General features: G+C 38.1%; 1 protein-coding gene across 3 annotated transcripts in view; it reads left to right on the forward strand.

The window, feature by feature from the left end:
* dpp10 (dipeptidyl-peptidase 10 (non-functional)) overlaps positions 1-22,665 on the forward strand; it is a 246,521-nt gene that overhangs the window by 160,451 nt on the left and 63,405 nt on the right. For all 3 annotated transcript variants that reach the window (XM_087853043.1, XM_087853044.1, XM_087853045.1), the window contains 2 exons: positions 19,206-19,300; positions 21,588-21,662. In XM_087853043.1, coding sequence (XP_087709169.1) covers positions 19,206-19,300; positions 21,588-21,662 — 170 coding nt within the window. The remainder of the gene's footprint in view (positions 1-19,205; positions 19,301-21,587; positions 21,663-22,665) is intronic.

Here is a 22,665-nt window from a genome sequence, read left to right on the forward strand (position 1 = left end):
AAAGAAGTATAGCAGTAAACAATTTGGCCGTGTTGTCTCTTCTACTTCTCCATGTCCACAATACAGTTTAATCAAGGCATTAATCAATAGCCATTAATGCCACATAATTTTTTAAATAGCTTAACTCTAAATTTTAGTGAAGCAAATTCAGCCAGTCGTTTAAGGAGAATTTCAAAGACTTTTTCCTTTATTTTGTTACTTGCTACTTAGTAATGATAGCTAAATTGAATCCTATACAAGCAACGGTGCATTTCATAGTACAGCCATACTAAGAGCTAAGTTTGGCCACAGTTAATAATCAACATCATGTTTGTGTTTTTTATTATTCATGAATCTGCATTTTTCTTACAAAGTAGTCACATCAAGACTACTGCATTCAGAGGCCTAAAGTAATAATCGTATCATAGACAATGATACGATTATTATTTTCTCCTGCAATTATATATATTACACCTCTGTTCTCCAACTTGGATCCCACTGCATTTTGTGGAAAGCATAGAGTGTGGTGAGCAGCTGTAAGATCCTCTAGCACAGAGTACAGCAGGCAACAAAAACAGAGATGATGCTTATTATTAATAATAATAATAATAATAAACTTTATTTATAAAGCACACTAAAAAACCAAGGGTATACCAAGGTGCTTGACAAAAAATAAAATAGGAAAAAGGAGATGGGAGGGAAAAGAGAAAGGACCTGGCACGTATCAATTATAAAACCTTGACAATCATAATATATAAAAGTAGTTAACAAGCATACGTTGGGTAGCAGATCTAAGTGCTCTGACAGGAGTGTGTAACCTAAGAAGCTCATTGAGGTAGCTTGGCACCAAATTATTAAATTGAATACGGTATTTAACTGGCAGCCAGTGCAAACCAGCAAGAACAGGAGTGATGGAAGAAAACTTCCTGCTACCTGTCAAAAGGTGTGCCGCCGCATTCTGGACAGTCTGCAATCTAACGAGAAGGGAGGAGGAAAGGCCAATGTAAAGAGAGTTGCAGTAGTCCAACCTGGAAGTCACGAATGCGTGAATATGTTTTTCCAGCTCATTGTGCGGAATATAGCGCTTAGCCTTAGAAATGAGGCGCAGCTGATTAAAACTAGACCTCACAACAGCAGACACTTGCTTGTTAAATTTAAACGAGCTATCCAGTAATAAGCCCAAATTACTGGCATAATCAGAAGGGGAGCTAGCAAAAGGCATCAGAGCAGCACGCAATTGGTCGCGGGGGATTTTACTATCGAACACCACGATCTCAGTTTTCTTTTCGTTCAGGACAAGACAATTACTCTTGAACCAATCTTTAACCTTACGCATGCATTCACGAAAATAGTGAAAAGACATAGCAAGATTGTCAGTAATCTCAAAATAAATCTGTATATCATCAGCATAGCAATGAAAGGCAATATTATACTTTTCAAAAATTGCTCCAAGAGGGAGCAGATATAGTGAAAAGAGAATAGGGCCTAATACAGATCCTTGAGGCACACCACAGCGTACAGGTACCGAGGAAAATGAGAAGAAGAACCGAGAAGATAAGAGCAAGATAAGATTTAAACCAGTTGAGGGCAGTGCCTCTTATACCCACAGTATGCTCAAGTCTTAGTAGAAAGTCAGAAAGGAGAATATAAAGTTGGTTTCAAAGCTGCTTGCAGATGCACAGTGACTGGAGGAAGGTTTAAACTAGGATGCCCTATATGAGATCTGATCTGTCTGGTGATGCTGTCATTGGGTTACTTTACATTTTTTCCCCTCTTTTTTTAATGATCAGATTGTTTTTGTGGTAGGCTTTTTTGCATGTGTTATTGTGTACCGTAGCTGTGAGAATCAAAATTCCATTTTTTCTTCATACTCTGTCTCCCTGCAATGACACTCTTACCATTTTGAGACTATTCAGGAAGGTGACTACAGTATTTTTAAGGCCAACAGTGTGAGAGACTTATTACAGAAAACTTTGCCCTGATAGTCCCAGGGTATTTGGAAAATATACCGGAGCAGGAGCTTTTCAAGGGTCAGTAACTATGGCACAGAAACTTACTTCAAATACTGGTTGTTCCAGTGAAATGTCACATTTTATTGGAGAACTCTTCAAAGCCACATCAGCATTTTTTGTTTTCCTCAAAGCTAGTCCATAGAAATATCCAGAGGAAAGGCCATGGTTTACTGATGTCCCATTTGAATACACTCACAGCACCGTTCTCATCCCAGGCCTCAAATAAATGCTCATTGCCACTCATTAACAACTAGTCTGGAGTGTTTGTTGAATATGTAATGTTGTTGCCATGCACCTCTAAATGAGCTCGTGTGTCATTAATCTACTGCTGTGCTTCTCTGTCCCTAGATACATTTATTTTACCAGAATGAGTAAAAAGTCTTCATTATCCCCAAACTACAACTGAGTGATGTGATAAGAGACTTTAGTGAATGTATTGACATTTACTTTATCTGCTGTGGATGAGATCGCATGGAAGTCTGATAGAAACTTGTTTGATGTTTGAGCGACTAAATTATGAATATAATGATCTATAAACATCTATACTGTAGGTTTGTGTGTGTGTGTGTGTTTTTTTTAATCAGATGTATTGAGACCTTATATAGCTCCAAAATTTAAGATATTTCAAAAATCAACATTTATTAAAAATAAATATATATCCACAATATTACTTGCCTGTGCAGTTAATCCTGGTGAAATTAAAAATGCTTTCTTGTGAAGGTGTAAAATGTTAAACAGTGCATCACACTTAACACTGTTAGATCTAGCAGTGTCTGGCACTGAATCCTTACATCCCAGCAGACGCTGCCGTATTTACTGTCAGCATCTGCAGAACCAAGCGCACGTGTTCTATCTTTAACAAGCTGGCTTTGAGCTTGACCAGCTGTGACATTTGGGGTAACCTTAGGGACTGCAGACTGCAGCATTTGGGCGTCACGCAACCTTGGCTAAATAATTCAGTGTGTGCTATGCATATTACATTGTGCCCAGGGTTTCCACTTGGCCCCTAGATGCTGCACTCAATTGGCTGAGCAACCTCATCTGCCAGTAGAAGAGCTCTCAGGCTAAAATTTAGCTTCTCACTGTTTCTAACCTCCCACCTGTATTTTCCTAGGAGACTACGGCCAGTGAAGCCATAGCAGTGTTTGGAAAAATTATTGTATTCCAAGTTCAGTACACAAACCGTTTTAGTTGTGTAACATATCATTGTGCTGGAGTAGTATTAAAATGTCTCTCTTTGTGTTTTTAGCTTTAAATACACAAAACATTGACTTGGAAATACTAGTTGACAGGTAAAAATATTATGTGGTGTGGGTAAAGTCTGAGATGGAGAGACAGCCAAAAATTGCTCATAGCTGACTATTAAACATGATCTCATCAGTTATAAGTTGTTACTGCCACAACCACCAAATATGTGGCTGCAAGGATTTACTATAATGCATCGTATGATTATATCAAACACTAGAAGCATGTGGATAGAATTTAAAATACTGTGTGTTGAGAACATGGCATAGTATCTAGAATCTAGTGTATCTTATTTTGTTCATCAAGTCACACATATGAAGGCCTGCATTATAACATTACTAAAATAATGCAGCAAGTCCAGCTTTTATGGACGTGTTTCTCGCTGAGAAAGACCATAGCAATTCAGGTAAATAAGAAGAGACTGACTGAGAAGCAATATGTTTTTGACTGAAGGCATAACTCTTGTGTACATGAGTTCCTGAGGACTGAGACTCAGGTGGAGAGCTGTGTCATTACAAACTATTTGACCATACAAACCTGAAATCTGTGGCTAACACAGCTAACCTATATGTTGTGTTAAACAGCACAAAACATTATATACTCTGAAATCATGAGCCACCTCTATGCTAGCTAAGATTCTGTAACTGTGTTTACAAGGTAAATGCACATGTTTCAGGCCTTGATCTAACCCAGGGGGTTAAATTGCAATACATTTACTAGTGAACAATCCTCGCAGTCTTATTTTGAAACTTTAATTGCTGCTAACGAGCTAGCTCAACTAGTCTTCCTCTATTAGCAGATTGATTGGGTACCTCTTTAGGAGATCCTTAATGTCATTGAGCTGTGTCAAGCTTTGGTACAAGCCACTGGATAGTCTCCAACTCAAACATCTTGGTGCATAGGTGGTAAAAGTATTCTTTGTTCTGCTCTTAAGATCATAGTCATTGGTTATCGTCTCTGGTTAGCAATTACTGCTTTTCTGAGTTCACAGAGGCTACAGAGCAGAATACAGTCACTAGCTATAGTCCAAGACAGTGGAGTGAAATTCACCAGAGAGACAGATGATTATTGCTTCACTATTTATTGTCACAACCATGAAGAGTATCTTTTGCTGTTATATTGAGAAAAACATGGGCATGCTTCCTGAGCATAGTGTTCCCCATATGTGAGAACACCCCCTCCCTCGCTGCCACTATAACACACTCTAATTCTGTCCAAAACAGTGAACACCGAAAGAACATTTATTTATTTTTTTTATTACCAAGTTGCTGTAGAGTTCAAAAGAGCTACGTTATAAATTATTTAAAATAATAAATAAAAGAATGTCAAGACTCAGTGTGGTTTAAAGTCAGAGAACATAACAGGGTTTTTAAAATGTCCAGTGTTGACAAAGTGCAGAGAGGAAGCAGCACTCAGGTCCACAGTTTAAGAGCTGTAATTGCAGAGGCCTGGTCACTTCTGTGCTTTAAGGTGGACCTCAGGACCACCTGGGCCATCTACTTGGCAGACCTTACTGAGCTTGTGGGAATTTGCAAGTTCAAAAGTTTAGATAGGTAAGGAGCCTCAAACCCTTTGTTGCTTACGGCTTTCCCGTTTACTATGTAACCTTCTAATGTACAAAACAAGGCATTCCCAACATCTCTCACTGACTACTAAAACTATTTTTATCTGAAGTTATGTAGCTGTGCTGAATACAAATAAGAGAAGGTTTTGCAGAATCAAGTCTAACAGGTCTTGCTTGACTATAGGGTTGTTTATCCACAAGAGCATTAGTGAGGTTACTAAGGGTTTGCAGTCAGTCAATGCTCCAGCTCCTTCCAAAGGTGTTTGGTAATGAAGAGGTCAGGACTGTGTGCAAGCCAGTTAGAGCTGGTCAGATACAACCCGTAGGAGCATATCCATGGCATGAGACGTACCATAGTTGCAAAACAAGGCAGGTAGTACATAGCACAAAGTTAAAATCAAAAGGTTTCCTATATGGTTATAGACAGAGAGAGAAAGCAGAGAAAGCAAACAGAAACAGAGCCTAGGATTCAGGCAGAAAATTAACTACATCATACTGTGACATGGTATAACAAGTGATACAAATATACCGACAGACTAATGAGCAGACAGGTGGAAAATATCATGTTATTCGGCAGTAGGAAAAACATTTCAAATAAAATATTTGAAATATTAGATTTAAACAGAGAAGGCAGGATGAATGAATTATAAATGACCATCCACCAGTGTTCTGTTAAAATTGGGTTTGGTTTGGGTAATGATGATGGTTTGAGTTAAAAGAGATTTCTTGATAAATGTTAGAGGACATTGATATGTATGCAAAAAACAATGAAGATGCAGCAAAGCTAAGGAACAGTTATTTTTTTAACTGTTTTGTTTTTATTTGTTTCATTTTTTAACTAAACCAAAAGTAAATAGATAAATAAATGAAAAAAAAATGTTTAAATTGAATTGAAATGATGGTGAGCCAATAGTATCCACAAATCTTTTTTTTTTGTTCAATACAAAGCAGCACGGTGGCACGGTGGTTAGCACTGTTGCCGCACAGCAAGAAGGTCCTGAGTTCAATTCCACCATCAGTCTTTCTGTGTGGAGTTTGCATGTTCTCCCCGTGTTTGCGTGGGTTCTCTCCGGGTACTCCGGCTTCCTCCCACCGTCCAAAGACATGCAGCTTGTGGGGATAGGTTAATTGGAAAAAATCCAAATTGCCATTAGGTGTGAATGTGAGCGTGAATGGTTGTCTGTCCCTGTGTGTTGGCCCTGCGACAGACTGGCGACCTGTCCAGGGTGGACCCCGCCTCTCGCCCTATGACAGCTGGGATAGGCTCCAGCGCCCCCCGCGACCCTGAAAAGGATAAGCGGAAGCGAATGGATGGATGGATGGATGGATGGGACAAAAATTATATTTTCCATACCCCACCCGATTTGAGAGACGCTAGTTTAAAGACATTTTGATGATCGAATTGAAAGATTTAAAACAAACAGTGCCGTCCTGTATTTAAACTCATCCATCAGCCCCGACCTCCTCTCTTTGCAGCCTGGCCCTGTCAGTATTTTATCAGACTTCATTAGTTTACCCCTGATATTATTTTGACCACTACATGACGCTGTTAGTTAACCAAATGTAATTTTTTTTTATATTTTCTGAAACAACTGATGCTGTCTTACAAAATCTATATTGGTCATGTAACAATAAAATATATATGTGGTTTGTAACCATGCATAAATGGATCAGTGAGGTTATATTTTGGTAGCTGGCTATGAAAATAATAATGATGATCATTTTTTACAGACCTTGCTTTGTATACAGGGATCCTTCTCATCCTGAATCAGGAGAGGATAATCCCTAAACTATGACAAAACATAATTCACAAGAATAATAATGAGAAATGTTTAGATGTCACAACCAGGTCAGAAAGAGTATTACAGTACTGTGTGTGGACATATATTAAAGAATAACTACCTATTATTATTATTATTATTATTATTATTATTATGATAATTTGAAAACAGACCAAAAGTCTCACATTTTAGGTACAAATTTTATTATATTTGCTCTGTTATTACCATTTCCTCAAGCGATCAAAAACAGGCACGTTTAGGAAATGTGACACATTATTATAGGATTCTACAGTTAGAACTGAATGCTGTTATTCCTCCACTGCCTGCAGTCTCCTGGCAGTATTAATCTTTTAATTCCTGACAGTTATGGCAGTTATGTGGGCAGCAGACTCTGGAGCTGGACAGTTAAAAACCCAAATAAATCTGCTGCTTTCAAAGGAAAATTACAATGAGTTTTGTGGCTCACTAAACACAAACACTGGAAGGGGGAGATATCATTACCCAAGTCTTGCTTATTTCTTCAAGCAGTCTTTTTCTATGGCTGTTCACTGAATGGCAATGAATACTCACCTGGGAGAGAATTTCGAGGGATTATTAGTATTTTAGGGGTTATCACTGAAGTGGCAGAATTTTAAGGGACACATTGTATTTGTTTCTCCCCTTTTGGTGTTCTCCAGGAACACTGAGGAATGCAATATTTGTGTCAAAGATATGTCAGATATTTGTTAGTGGATGTGAAGCCCAGCTGGGTTTGGTGACATTTCTCCTTCGAGCTAGATACAAAAAGAGTTGTTAAAGAAAAGCATCTTTTTTAGAACTGTGGTCTGTCCACATGTGGCTGACGTGTGAAAGATTATCAGTGAAAGGAGAGTTTTCACTGTTCTCTTTCAGACACAAGTGGAGCTGACAGTGAAGGTGGATGTGGTGCAGTACAAAAATCTGTTTCCTATTGTTAGCTTGTAGTTTAGCATGGCACCCTAGTATAAATATGGTCGCTTAATATGTGCATTGTATGTGTGTGAAACTCACTTAACAGGAAAACAAATGCTGCTGGAGTGTTGTTATGGATAAGGACTGTATAACTATCTGAATAGGAAAGTATAAAGCAACAGTAGTTTGATTACACTAAATATTGCATTTCCTTTTCCTTAGTCATAATTTAATACCAGGCTATGTCTGTTCTATTGACTATTGAAGGTGACACAGCCCATCTGCTGTGTTTTCCAAGATGATGCTGTGGTATCATGACGTGGTGCTTCTATTTACACCAATCTGTTTTGTTTACTCTTCAGGTAAAAATGTGATAACAGTTACCCTGAATTTGTTTTAATTATAACAGTGTTCTTTTGTGTGTGTTGTTGTTTCTGGGTATATGGAATGTTGGTCAAGTTACTTGAAAATAGTAATTAGTTACTAATTACTGATTACTTTAACATGATACACAACCTGAATACTAAAAATAATAAAGCAATAGACCTTTCAGCCCAGTTCTATTTTTTCTGCATAATCCATCATATAAAATGTAGTTGAATGAAAAAGTCTTTTTTTTAAACTTGTTTTATTAGTGTTAATCTTTTAACTGTATGAATCAAGCAAAAATTAAATTATATGCAACAGTCTTTGAATTGAAGAAATTTGTTTAATATTAAAACCTATTTTCTGCATATTCCAGAATCCCAGTCACACATTTAAGCTCTGTAGAAGTTACCCACCGAGAGGGACAATGGACCCCCTAATGATCCTCTACCTGATCACATGAACAAGGTCTGAAAATGGGTGTAGGTCACAATCAGCCAAGGTTTCGGGTGAGCTCATTGCGAAACCTAGCCCCACCCTATCATGTGATTTCATGAGGTCAGATGGCGCAGGATGTGAGTGGGTGTTAAGGCGCCTGGGAAGGGATCTCAAAACTGGATTATAGATGGCAGACAGTTGGTGTTGTAACCCAGCGCCTCTGTTCAAAGATGGTTGCTCACAGTGGACATAAATGGTTTGAAAGAGGAGTAAAAGAAGCCGTTTATGTCCACTGTGAGCGAGAGGAGGAGACAAGTCCATCTATAACTCTCTCCCGCACTCGATATGATTGTTGATATACACACTGCCACGGATGTCGCACGCTCGTATGTCATTGTCATGAGACAATCACAGACAAAATCTCAGTTTAGTAACGCAGTAACACAGCATGCTTACGGGAAATTAACAGTAAAAAATGACCTTTTTGCAGTAGTAATCCCTTACTTTACTAGTTACATGAAAACAGTGATCCGATTACAGTAACATGTTACATGTAACTCAGTACTTTTTACTGCCCATCTGGTTATATGTGGTTATTAATTGATTGTTTGATATTATGCAGTGCACAGCAGATAGATATTTACAGAGTATGCACAATCTGTCACATTTTTATGATGTTTCCTCTGCCTTTTACATGTTTTTTGTTTTACATATTGTCTTTTGTGCCCTCACAAATTCTTGATGTTTCTTTTCAGTTTTATTTCTTTTCTTTTTTTTGGTAAAACGTTACTTCACTTATTCCACTGTGAGTGCCGTGTTTATCATTTACAATGTTTATTGAATCACTTTAATGCATTCACTTAGTCTAAATCCCCTAAGCGAATATTGAGATTGATCACTTCTACTGATCATAAGAGGCCATCATGAGCATATTCGCCCATTTCCAAGCACATAATCTGACTACTAAGAAAGATAATCTTGATACACTGAGTGTGCATAAATGTGTAAAATTAATACAAAGTTGGTACAGCTGGTGTTCCCATGAGGCCCATTGCCTCCACTCATAAGCTGCACATACTGTAAAGTGACTATGCACTCACAGCTTACCCTTTCTCCAACAATACAACTATCATCATGGATTTTTAAAAGGGCACAAACCGCTGAGGTCATTTATTATGGCCTATAAATGCTTTCACCAAAAAAAGGCGAATAAAAAAATCCACATTTTTTTAAGTGTCCACTCTTTTTGACTGAACCACAGTTGCTGGCAAAAAAAAGACACCTTGTGATAGGACTCACGTCAAAGAAATCCACTTAAAGATATAAGATACAAAGCTAAGGTCTTAAATTAAGCCCTATTCTGGAGAATTCCTATCTACTCTTGAAATAACTCAGATACTGCAGCTGCATGTGTAGCATGTGCTGGGTACAGTGACCATTACTTAAGTCTACATAAGCCTGGTAGAAAAAGTTGAGGTCATTTATTATTCATCGGGTTACAGACGTAGGACATTACTTATACATTAGAATCTTAGCTTGTACTTTTTCAGATAAGAACATTACATTATTTAAGGAGACAAGTGCAGAGCAGTGCAGAGACCTACAGTAATGTTTTAAAGATCACTTGAATGAGTTCCTTTTTATCAGCTCTAAATATTAATTTCACTCCCGTAGGTAGGTGCTGATTTGAGATTTTACACTGCTGAACATTAAATGGCAATTAGGTTGATAATTCTAAAAGAAATGATGTCAGTATTTTTGGAGGGATTGTAGTTTTGCTGCAGTAGTTTTTCATGTCATCAATCTGTTTCCTCCAGGTAGGCTAATTGAACCAATTTTAGTAATCTGTGATCCATAATATAGCTGTAAGATTTTAAGGCTGTTATCCCCCCTCCCATTATATATAGCAAATTTTTTGCAAGAATGTGTGCTATGTTAAAGTGAGTTCCAAAAATATGAAAGCAAGTAAAATTATATCCCACACATAAACCATGACGTTGTTGCATAAACCTGGTCGTAATCAGAATGTCTGAGGATTTGGAAACACATCAGAACAGAAGTTGTGACATGTAGCATCTGAGTGAGTAATTTAACTGAAGCAGATTCCTGGCAATGACAAATTATTCTTGGGTAAAAACGGTTAGCTTTCCTTGGTATTCTTTCACATTCAGAAGAAAATGAGATGGATTTGATATGGACTGGGTAATGTGTTAGGAATGAGAGTATGACAGTCAGCGGTAGCGATTCCGTCATCCTCCAGGATGAGGCCGGGCATTGTTGTGCCCCAGGAGGAATGCAGGCCCCACTGCACCAGTATAGGGTCTGACAGTGGGTCCAAGAATTTCTTCTCGATATCTAATGGGATATCCTAATGGATATGCCGCCCAGACCATCCCTGACCCCAAACTAAAACAGTCATACTGAATGATGTTACAGGCAGCATAACATTCTTCATGGCTTTCCAGACCTTTTTAATCTGTCACATTTGCTCAGGGTGAGCCTCCCGTCATCTGTGAGAACCTGCCAGTTCTGGTATTTTATGGCAAATACCAATCAGGTTCCACGGTCCAGGTTCCTCAGTTCACCCTCATCCCTCAAGTTTGTTTCTGATTTTTTTTGGTCAGACTTTCATACCAGTAGCCTGCTGGAGATTATTTTGTAGGGCTCTGGCAGCAGATAGTATGCCAGTCCTGCTGATGGGTTAAGGGCTTCCTATGGCCTTGTCTGGCTCTCCTAGAGTAACTGCCTGTCTGTTGAAATCTCCTCCATCCTCTTCAGACTGTGCTGGTAGACATAACAAAACTTCTGGCGATGGCACTTATTTATGTGCTCTCCTGGAGGAGTGGGACTTCCTGTGCAACCTCTGTGGGGTCCTGGTATTGCCTCATGCTATCAGTAGTGACCCAATCCATATGCAAAACTAGTTAAAATGGTCAGAAAATGTGTCAGAGGCCTCTACTTGCAAAACCTGTTGTGGGGGTTATGTCATTGCTGGCCCTTAATTCACCTGTTGTTAATTTCATTAACACCAAAGCATCCGAAACTGATTAACAACCCCATCCCCTACTTAACTGACCACATCAATATCCAAGAAGTTTAATTGACTTGACACTAAACAAGTTCACTTTTTTATTTATTTTAACAGATCTGTGATCCATTCCCATTGCTTGTTGAAGTTGCAGTCAAATAGTAAATTATATTTAGGAAGATTCCTAAATGACTGAAGTGATTCATAATAAGAGCTGGTCTAATTCTATAACTATGAAGAAACAGTGCTTCAGTGTTACTTTATTACTTCCTGGACATCTTTTATGAAAAGAAACATTTCAAACAATGCATCAACTAAGTTCATGCAAACAACGATCAACACAACTAATTAGATAAATTGTAGTGTGCAGTGTTGTTTAACCAACTCATATAATAACATATAATTTATGAACTTTCAGTAACTTTTGAACTTTAAAAGGATCCTCGCTGTAGTTAAATACGTTTGTTTTGAAGTTGTTTCCTGTGTGAAGCACCTGTAACACAGGAAGAAAATGTGTTCTATAAATAAATATAATTAAATTTGATCAAGTGAAATTGTAACTCATTTTGTATTGGACCTTATTTTGGGTACTGCTGCATTGCCAGTTTTTAAGAAAATAATAAATTTTTATTCAGAGAGTTAAAGTGGATGAGTTCTTCAGCAGGAAGGTTGACACGGGTGAGCAGCTTTTCTTTATATAGTCATTTAATTTAATTCCACCTTGGTAATGAAATTATATTTTTCACTGGGCTGTCAACCTTTTTACAACATGCATAAAAAATACGAATACATGTGGCAAAGTGCTTAAGATGCTTTTTTGGTACTACATTTCAAAACAGTGTCATTTTTTTGTGGGAAAATCATAAGAACAATGTCTGCCAGATAAAAATTTACGGTCTGCTTTACGGTGATCATTACATGCTCCATTTTTAGGACTTTACCACACAGCGTTTCCTGGTGTGTGATGCAGTGATATGCTGTTAATTCACCGTACAGTTCTCCTCCTGCATCTTTACTAGACCCTACGTCCTGCACAACACCAGCGCTCCATCTGTTACACTTTGAAATACGTTTTCATAAATGTCTTTTCCTGTCGTTGTCCCGTGCATCGATTTAATGTCCAATATTTACACTCCACGGATTCAGATGGTCAGCTGTGCAATGTCCATCATGTCTGTACTTTCATCCACAGCAAGAGAGTATGCAATGAAGTTTTTGCTTCTTTCACACAACTGTGTTCTTAAATCAGTGGCCATCTCACAAAGCCGATCAGCAATCGTATTTCTGCTCAGGCTCACATTTGCCAAAATCTGCGTTTTGTCTGGACACAAGACGTTGCACACCTTCATCATGCAGCTCTTCAGAAACTCTCCCTCAGTAAATAGCCGGGCTGATTGGGCTCCTCTGCTACAATAAAACTTGCTTTCACAACAGCTTCACTTTGTGATTTTGCTCTGGTGACAAACGTCTGCTGAAATGTCAGATTCTTCTTTAGCTCTTCTACTTTCTGTAGTTTCTGCCCTGCATTTCGGTTTTTCAGCTTATGTTTTGACTCGTAGTGCCGTCTTAAACTAAATTACAGCCACATTAGCTCCGCAAATAATAAACAGGTTTACCAGCAATGTTTGTAAACATATATTCAGTCTCCCACCGGTGCTGAAAGGCTCTGTTTTCAGAATCAACATTTCTCTTTGCCATTGTGAGAGGCTAGGTAACAGAAGTTTGACTTGAATGATGCGGGAATGTTCCCAGGTAGCCTAGCTTTCGGCAAGGAGGCTGCAGCGCTGCATTATGGGATCTGTAGTTTGTATGTTATTAGCGCCTCATATCGCCGGGCCATGCATAACAATAATAATAAATCTATATAAAAGGATCTCGCGGGCCGGATATAAATGTACGCCGGGCCGGATGTGGCCCGCGGGCCTTGAGTTTGACACATGTGTGTTAAAGTGTTTATAGATATAATTACTGTTACTGATTCTTTGGCCACTTCTAGTCTGTCTTCATAATTCTTATGAATTATCCTTCACATCTTTCCTGATGTTTTCAATCAAGGTCAAGAAAAGCTGAAAAGGACTATTCAACCGATCTCGCTTTTGATAGTAAGAAACTGGGTTTGGAACCTATATTTAATATATTTCTACGAGACAAGTGTAGAACACAAAGCACTTCTTTGGAAACCCGATCAGTTATTTCCAATGCAGGATCACATAGACCAAAAGTCTGAACACAATTATATTGAAGATCAATTTTTGAGAAACCGAAAAGCACCTTCATCCTACACACATAATTGATTAAATATCATCCGGGTCACAGAGAACGAGCAGCACCTCCAAGCTTTGAACTCTTGATCAAGTATATTAGAGAAATTCCCAATAAGCTTTTTTCCACAGTTTACATCTGTGATGTGGGGGAGTCAAATACATGATTATTATTATTTTTAATGTTTCAAAAATTAAGTATTTTTAATCACCTTGTCGCTCACTTGCTCACTTGTTTGTAATGAAAAATATTTTACATCCATAGTATGACCGATTCTAACCATTTATTTTAGTGAGATATAAGTGTAAAGGCAAATCAGGGTCCCCCATCATTACCAGGAAGCTTAAGAAATAAGGGACGATAAAACAAATACTGTAATACATGCAGTAGCGGTTTTTGATACGGACGACACGGGCGGTTGCCCGAGGCGGCATCGTGGTGGGGGGCGGCATCACGGGCATCGGGAAAAATTAAAAAAAAAAAAAAATGCTCGTACTCATGCAGCCCCGACATCAGCCAGCGCATATTGGGAATGGCACAGGCACCGATCGGTTTTCTGCCGCCCATTTGTTGGGAGTAAGGGCGCCCTCCGTTTGCGAGGTGCGCCTGCTGATTGCGGCACAGGGGGGAGAGGGCGGGTCGGCGGGGGATTCTCTGTTCTGGCTGGAGCAGCGTCTAATAACCAACTCGCAAAATAAAACAAAACAACCTACAACCAACAAACACGAAAACACCAGACATTATGATACAGACTTATAATTTGCGCCGATGTTTATTCGAAATTCTATACGCGAAGAGTGAGCGCGAGAGCCCTCGGTGCGCCTGCTCGCTGCTGAAGTCAAATAAACTTTATTGTCATCTCCGCTACATACAGTCCAGTTTATAGAGAGACGAGACGACGAGGCTCCAGTTACAGCAGTGCAAGTAAACAAACAATAAATATAAGAAGAGTAAGAAAATAAATATACACTTTAGGACTCGGGGTAAAGAGATCAATAACAATTTAAAATTTACAGTTTGATGATTTAAAGTCTCACACAACCTGTCAAAAGGGGAGGGGGGCTGCTTCCAAATAGAGCACATTTCATTCATAATGATGTAAATCCAAGCCCATTATGTATTCATGATTTGAATCCTGGGTTGTGTGAAATCTCAGAAATAAACCCTTGACAAAGCGAATCTGTGAACTAAGGTGTAGGTCTGTTAGGTTATGTTGTGGTGATCCTCGGGTTGGGGGATTTGTGTTCATACTGGAGTGCAAAATTAAAACCAATGGGAGATGCACAAGAAAAGTTCAAAGCCATCAGGTGCTCAGTTTAGAATAAAGAGAAACAAAGAGGAGGAGAAACGAGCAAAGGCAGAGGGAGTGTTCGCCCAGGGCGGCAAACAGGCATAGGACCGCCACTGAATACATGTACGTTTTGTGTGAGTCTAACAATGTAACACAACATCACAAGTTTTAAGATCAAAAATATACTCATCTATAAACAACAGGGTAAAGAATGAGCGGTGGCACTCGGGACCTACAAATTGGAGCCAGAGTTTTGGCACAGTGTTCACAGCTGTTGTAACTTTGCTGTTGTCACTGACATGAACATAAACATAAACAAAGCACGGTACATTTTCTGTAAATGATACACCCTGCATGTTTAGAGTCAGTTTTACATGGAAATTTAAGAGCAAACAGTGTCACTGTTTTTTCAGCATTATGGCAAAATTGGGTAACTCAGCAGTGTATAGAGATGCAGCTCAGGCTTCATTTTTGCACCAGCTTCTAGGAAAATGCCAATCTGTATAAAGAGGAGAATATTACTAATGAAGACTAAACCCACAATGTATCTACTTTACCTGTAGCAAGGCAGACTGACTGCATCACAGCTGTGTCAGGTAGCATGTTGAAACACTGATGTTGAGGTAGATTGCAAGGTATTTTGTAGATGTGCAACTATTATAGCCAAATGAAATACCCTATTTAAATTTGTCAGTTTGGTATATAAATCCAGTAAGAGCAGGACTATTGCAGTAGCTGATGTGGCTCTGCACTGAAATGAGCCTGCTTCAGGTAATACCATACTCTACTGTATATGTAAAAACAACTATGGCTGGTGAATACACCACAGGGTCATCTGGATCTGAAAAGACACGCTTTCTGCAAATGCCATCTAAGGTATGAGGCTGTTTCGTGTTATTAAGAAATATTCATTGTAATGTTCTTTTAACTTTATTCAGACATACAGAAGCTGTTCTGGAAAGAGCCACAGTGTGCGCTGTATTTGACACTAAGCACATGAGACTGAACAGCATGACCAATATACCGAAATCTTTTGTGTGCCGATCGGTCGATTTCGCCGTCTTCAATCAGATGTATTCCGTTTCAAAGGTTTTAGGGTTACAAGTGTGACTTGGTGAGATTGCTGTTGTGACATTTATCAACAAATGAAAAGGTGGAATATTCTGACATTGCGCAACTGTGTTAAATTGCTGTCAGATTACTGGAAAGAACATCTGAAAAGGGCCAAAAACTTGTGGTGGAAACCTGAATGGAGAATTGTGCTTGTTCAGGCAGCATAGTGAAATTTTAGCTCACATTAGCTCATTCAACCACAGGCTCATTCATCATCATTCATCAGCCACAGCTTCCATCCAATAAGGTCCAGTCATTTTTATGCAATTCATTCAATTCTCTTTTATTTGTATAGCCCAACCAATATTAAATATTGCAGTTGAAGGGGTTTGACAGTTATAAAAACATTATCACCTGACATTTCTTGCCGTTTCCTCAAATTTGCAGCTATGCTTTTCTTGCATACTTAACTTTTAAGATTGTCAACCTTTATTTGTGTATCCGATTGTTCCGAAGATGTTGCTTCCCTGGCAGGAATCTTGGCCCTGTTCTTTCTCAGCGCACTCGCTCACATAGCTCAATATTTTGAATAGTTTTTGAGTACCCTGAAGATCCTGATTCAAGAGGTGCTGTTGCTGCGGAGATGAATGTCTAATGTTTGTATTTTGCATTGAAAAATTCTGTTGTACAGTAAACTACCACAAACTCATCTCCAGTTCATGCCATGCAGTATGAGCTCCTCTACTGATAAAAATCTACTGAACAAGTTTTACATTAAAAGAAGATAATATAAAAGTGAGTTTGGGTATCGTGGCTATCAATTGTGAAATATTCTTCGGTCATGCTTATTTTTTTGTGCTACTTCCACCATAGATTTATATACTGAACCCTCAGCTGAAGTCAGATGCACTTTAGTCGACTGTGATGAAATGATAACATTATTACTTACCTATTAGCAGGTTAACGTCAACTGAGAAAAGCCATTACTGTTACTTTATTTATAATCCTCAGACTATCTTTAAAACGTATTTAATCAAGCTTATTAACAACACATTTTCAGTTTTTGCAAGTATATATATAAATATATATAAGGAAATATATTAATTCACAACCGTTGTCTTTAGAGTTCGAGTGTTATTAAATTATGTTATGGTTATGTTTAGGTGAATCAATCATCATCTGCTTTAATACAAAGCAAGTCCATATATTTATTCCCTTTCTTACTCTCTATCCATCACAACCTCCTCTTACTTGTTCTGCAGTTCACATATGTTTTACATTTTTTGTTCATTGTTTGTTTTGCATAATCCACCCAGTGATAACTTTAGAAAACGGTTATGATATACTAAGGCAATCATTTAATATAAAGGTAACTAAAGATCTATTATTTATCCTAAATCATGGGAGCAAAACAGGAAAAAAAACCCTCTGGCAAACAAAAATAAAATAAAAAAGATAATAAATGAATAAAAATCAAATAACTTAATAACGCCGAAAAATTCCATCAAATAGAATAAACAAATATTTCAATAACCTAAAAATAGATCTCAAATAAACAAAATAAAGAATAATTAAAATGATTAAATAAATAAAAGTTGAAAGAATAAAGTAGTTTCATAAGGTCTAATCAAAACAAACTTAATAGTAATTTTTATAGATAAATATCAATAGCAAATATGAAAATGGCGTCATAAACTTGAGTATTAAAAACAACAGGCAAAAATATATAACAGAATTTTATTTTTTAAATCCATGGATAAACTTTCCTATACTGCAAGATCTCAGCACGGTGAATCAAGCAAAATTAATATTTACCTTCTGATAACGTGTTTTCTAACATGTCTTTGGATGATCTTCTCCTAAATGCAAATGCAGCAAAAAGAGACACACACCTCACAAACAGTTAGACAAATGACAGACTGCAGCTCCAGCCTGCTGCGACACTTTGATAGATGTGTTTGGGGCAAAATGCTGGAGATATATATAAGCGGGATATATATAAAACAGATCTTAGTCAGAAGCCAAGGTTTGGGACAAATTGTTTTCACCTGACAATGGCACATAATGAAAAGCCAAAAAAGGATTAATTATCTGGGAACAATAAATGTTTGTTCCAAGTGTCCATTAAATGTTCAGATATTTCACTTTGGATTGATAGCTATCCAGCAGAGCTAGCCAAAGAAAAATCTGAGGGTGAATTCCCAGAGAAGATAAAAATTTCAAGGTTAACTTTGTTGCTGTTTCTGAGAGCTAACTATACTGGTCTACAGTAGAAGGTTTTTTTTTCTTCTTCTTTCAGTACTCTTTGTCACATCTCTACCACCCGCTGTTTTTATGGCATTGCTCACCTCACTGTTTGTTACACCAGAGATTCATTTGTCCTTTTGTTCGACTCGTCAAACCCACATTTTGTCACTGCTTCAGCCTCACTATTTGGGGCCTTTTTTTGCAGCTAGAATAGTACAGGAGCTGCATTCATACAAGTACATTTGCAAGCCGGATGCATAATTTGAACAGGTGAAACAAAAAGAAAAGTATACTTAATTGCTGGTGCATTTTCTCCATGTGCCTGTTAATTTGGAAGCTGCTGTACGTGATTATGGAAATCTGCTCTTTAAATGGATAATTTCACTATCAATAACACAAATGAGGAAACATTTGCTTATCCCCATCAGATTTATTTTTCTTTCACTACACTGAGCATTAGGATTGTTAGTTTAATGTGGATTCACTCTGCTTGTATGAATACTATAAATGTGGATGCATACATTCCTTGACATTTATGGTGGGCTGTGTTTCTCAGTGTTTAGCTTTAATACAAACCAAACAATGCAGTCATGTCCATCCAATTCTGCTCTGTACAAAAAGATGTTTTCCTGGCAGCGTCACACAATGCTGCTCCCATCGATACACAGCATGCCGCGCTACCTGCGAGATGAAAAATCTGGGCCTTTCCCTTTGTGTTTGTCTGGCAGTTAAATCTCACTTTTCATGCTCAAAGTTAATCACATTACATCACCGTCGCTCAAACTCGGCCCCTTTTGGCTGTCTGCGGCGTTTTTACTGTTTTTTAATTTGAGGGAACAGTGAAGCTGAAAAGATGTTGTTTTTAATGGCATCTTGACAACTCTAAACAAATCCACAATGGCTGCTTTGCTTTGTTCTTTCAGTTTAAAGTTTTTCTCTACATTTTTATGACAGCTTTCAGAATTCATGCAGGTGTTTTTTTCTTTGTTCTCCCTTTTTGTTCACACAGACTCTGAAGTCATCTACAGGAACAGTGACGGCCATGTCATCAAGTTCAACATCCTCACAAATGAAACAGAGATCGTCCTGACAAACGGCACATTTGTAAGTAACTATTAGTCTTGTTTACTGGTTGGTGACTGCCATTCAAAGGTTTGGGCACACTCTATTCTGGCGTGTCTATAGGAAATTAAAAAGCCAAAACTGTCTCAAATACGAATTCACTAGCTGGCTCCATGTCCTCATTTAAGGTTTGGTAGCATTTTTAGTAGATAAAGGTGAATAGCTTAATCAAGAAATGAGCTGCGGTTTGGGGAAGGCCCCGATGGGGACTGGGCCTGGCGGGTCCCCGTGTACTAATGAGAAGTGAAAGAATTGAAAAAACGTGAGGGAGGGAGGGTGGGGCACGAAAACAAGAACGAACAGCTTGTAGAACTGGAGGAGTCATATATAGATAAGACCCAGAATGGGTGTGTTTGGAGGCGGGGTCCGGCCCCTGACATTTAGATAACTTATCTCCAATTCATAAAAATACTAAAAGGTACATATTTTGCATTTTGCATTTTCTGACCTTAAAAATAATTTCAAACTAAATGTAAATAAAATCCTCAAATTTGACTTTACTGCATGTCCAAAATATCTATGTATTCTGCTAAATAGAGATCATGCTGTATTTTCACGTAATACCAATTTGTACCACAGGTTGGTGTAGAGAGTCGGTGTAATGTTTAATTTACTAGGCAGAAGAAAGCTTTTTCATTTAAAATGGTAACTTTGCAAAAAGAAAGCTATGTAAGCTAATTGAGGTAGAAACTGAGGGTGAAACATAAGGTAGTTCAAAAAGAGTTATACAGATATGATCAGCCCCTAACAGCCCTTGGTAAAATGTTGTCTCTGGTGAAAGTTTAAATCCTCTTTGGATTGGTCTTAAATGTTTTTCATTAAGAGAATTTCCATTCAGTTGATTTTTTTCCTACCCTCTACATATTTAGGTTGCACAGTGGTGTTGCTCGTTTTAGACTGTGCTCTGTAGTTTCACTTTCTGGGTAGAATGGTTAGAAAAATAAAAGCATGTTAAAAAGTAAAAAGAATGAAGAATGAAGGCCCACAGATCTCTACATGAGCGATTTTGACTTTGGAGTCCAGAGTTTGTTTTCCAGGGGCAGTGACTTTGTTATTAGATGGTTCTCGCCATGAAGAAGGACCTGTGATGTGTGTGTCGGGGTGGGTGTGGGGGGTTGCTGTAGGCATCTTTGAATATTTAAGTCAACACTTATCTAGCATGACCACAACAGCGTCATTCAGATACACACATCATATTTTGTTTGTACTTAAAGTGATCGTCATTTGTTGAGCCAAAACATACCCAGTGTTGTGAAGGTTACTTTTAAATGTATTCCACTACAGATGACAGAGTTACTTAATGTAACATATTCTGAATACTTTGGATTACTTGATATATTGTCATGCTTTTTACAACTACATGAATCTACAGGGTGGGCCATTTATATGGATACACCGTAATAACATGGGAATGGTTGGTGATATTAAAGTCCTGTTTGTGGCACATTAGTATATGTGAGGGGGCAAACTCCTCAAGATGGGCGGTGACCATAGTGGCCATTTAGAAGTCGGCCATCTTGGATACAACTTTTGTTTTTTCAATAGGAAGATGGCTTAGTGTCAGACCAATAGCAGTGGTTTTGTTTGTTAACGTCACCATTCACATAAAAGTTGCCTCATCACTGAACAAAATCTTCTGCGTGAACTGAGGATCCTGTTCCAATTTTTGTTTTGCCCATTCTGCAAATTCTGTGCCGATCTGGGTCATCCTCGTTGAGATGCTGCAGTAACTGGAGTTTGTAAGGGTGCCATTTGTGAGTGGCTAATATCCGCCGAAGGGATGTTGTTTTGACGCTGAGAGCAGCATTGCACAGTCAGATGTGAAGTGGTGTAACAGGACACTTACATTGGAGGCTCTTATTGTGTGTTTTGTTTGGGTTTCTGGGAATTCATGGAATTATCAAAATTAAAAACAGGAAAAGACCACTGTGTAATCCATTTATTTCAACAAAATCACTGTATTCTCATTGTCACCTATTTAAGCGGTAACTGTAACAGAATACAGTTACTCATGTTTAGTATTTTAAAGACGTAATGCCGGTACATGTATTCTGTTACTCCCCAACACTGAACATACCTGCAGACTAATGATAGCTGACAGGTGATTGCATCAGATCGCCTGATGATCACACTTAAGTGACCTAATGTAAACTCATCGAGATTCATTGGTTGAGTAGGTGTACTGAAACTTTTTCGTTGGTACTGTATTTTAGAGTTGATTTTTTTGTCGTATTGTAACATATTTCTTCTTCTTTATTATTTTCATCAGATTAACTTCAACGTGGCGAAGTATGCAGTCTCCCCTGACCTGAAATATGTGCTCTTCGCATATGATGTGAAACCGGTAAGTTTGTTAGATCTGTACAATCATCATTTTTTCTTATTTTTACATCTCTGTCATACTGAGACTGTTATATCTGCATATGGTGTGTATAGAATATGCAATGGAATGCAGAGAGTGGCTGCCTTCTCAGATGGATGGAATGTAAATAGATAAGTTTGGGCTGTTGGTTTCATACCATTTTTTTTATGTTGACTTAAACTGTGCCTATAGGACTCTGCGCTTATTGAGTTTTTGCTTTGTAAACAGACAGCGACTCTTTCAGTGCACAGCATGCTCAGCATGGAACAATGTGGTCACTGCTGCTGGGAAAAAGGAGTCAAATAATTTACTTGAAGTCACAGTGAAGCTGAAATAAATACAATTTCGTATTTTCTCATTGTTATTTCTGACTGGACTGAGTAGACGGGCAGGTTATAATTACCCCAGCAAGCCAACCATGTGCTTCAGATATAGTTGGAATGTTGGTACATGGTTTAGTGAGTGCAAAGCAGGCTGTGATCCATTTAAAAAGGAAATGACTTTCTTGGCTTCAGTGTTGAGACAACTTTTGAGCAGATCACTGAAAATATGTTTTTTTTCTATCTTATTGGGGAAAAAAGTAAGATGCCTGCCAAGATTTTATTGTTTTTGTTTATCCCTGGACAGGCCCACATCTTGTATTTTCATTTATTTATTAATTTTTTTCATTCTAGGCCCCATGTGACCCATAACATAGTCACAAGTTAACCACATAAACCATGGTGGGCCCTGATCTGGCTCATGAAAGCCTGTGTGGGGCCAATTATAGGCCATAAATCTGTGTGGCTCCCACACACACAAGATCACTCTCTACCTATGAATAATGCTATAAACTACATTCTCACTTGCATTTCATGGGAAATAAATTTTATAATATATCTTTTTGTTGCCTTGTGACCAGCAGTATGTCCAGATGTCTAGGGTGTACCTCCTCCCTAGTACTTTCTTAGAAATATAATTGAGAATGTAGTTCAGTTGTATAGGA

The sequence above is a fragment of the Neolamprologus brichardi genome, chromosome 16, assembly GCF_056152115.1.
Source record: "Neolamprologus brichardi isolate AB-2024 chromosome 16, ASM5615211v1, whole genome shotgun sequence".
In the NCBI taxonomy this organism is placed as follows: Eukaryota; Metazoa; Chordata; class Actinopteri; order Cichliformes; family Cichlidae; genus Neolamprologus; species Neolamprologus brichardi.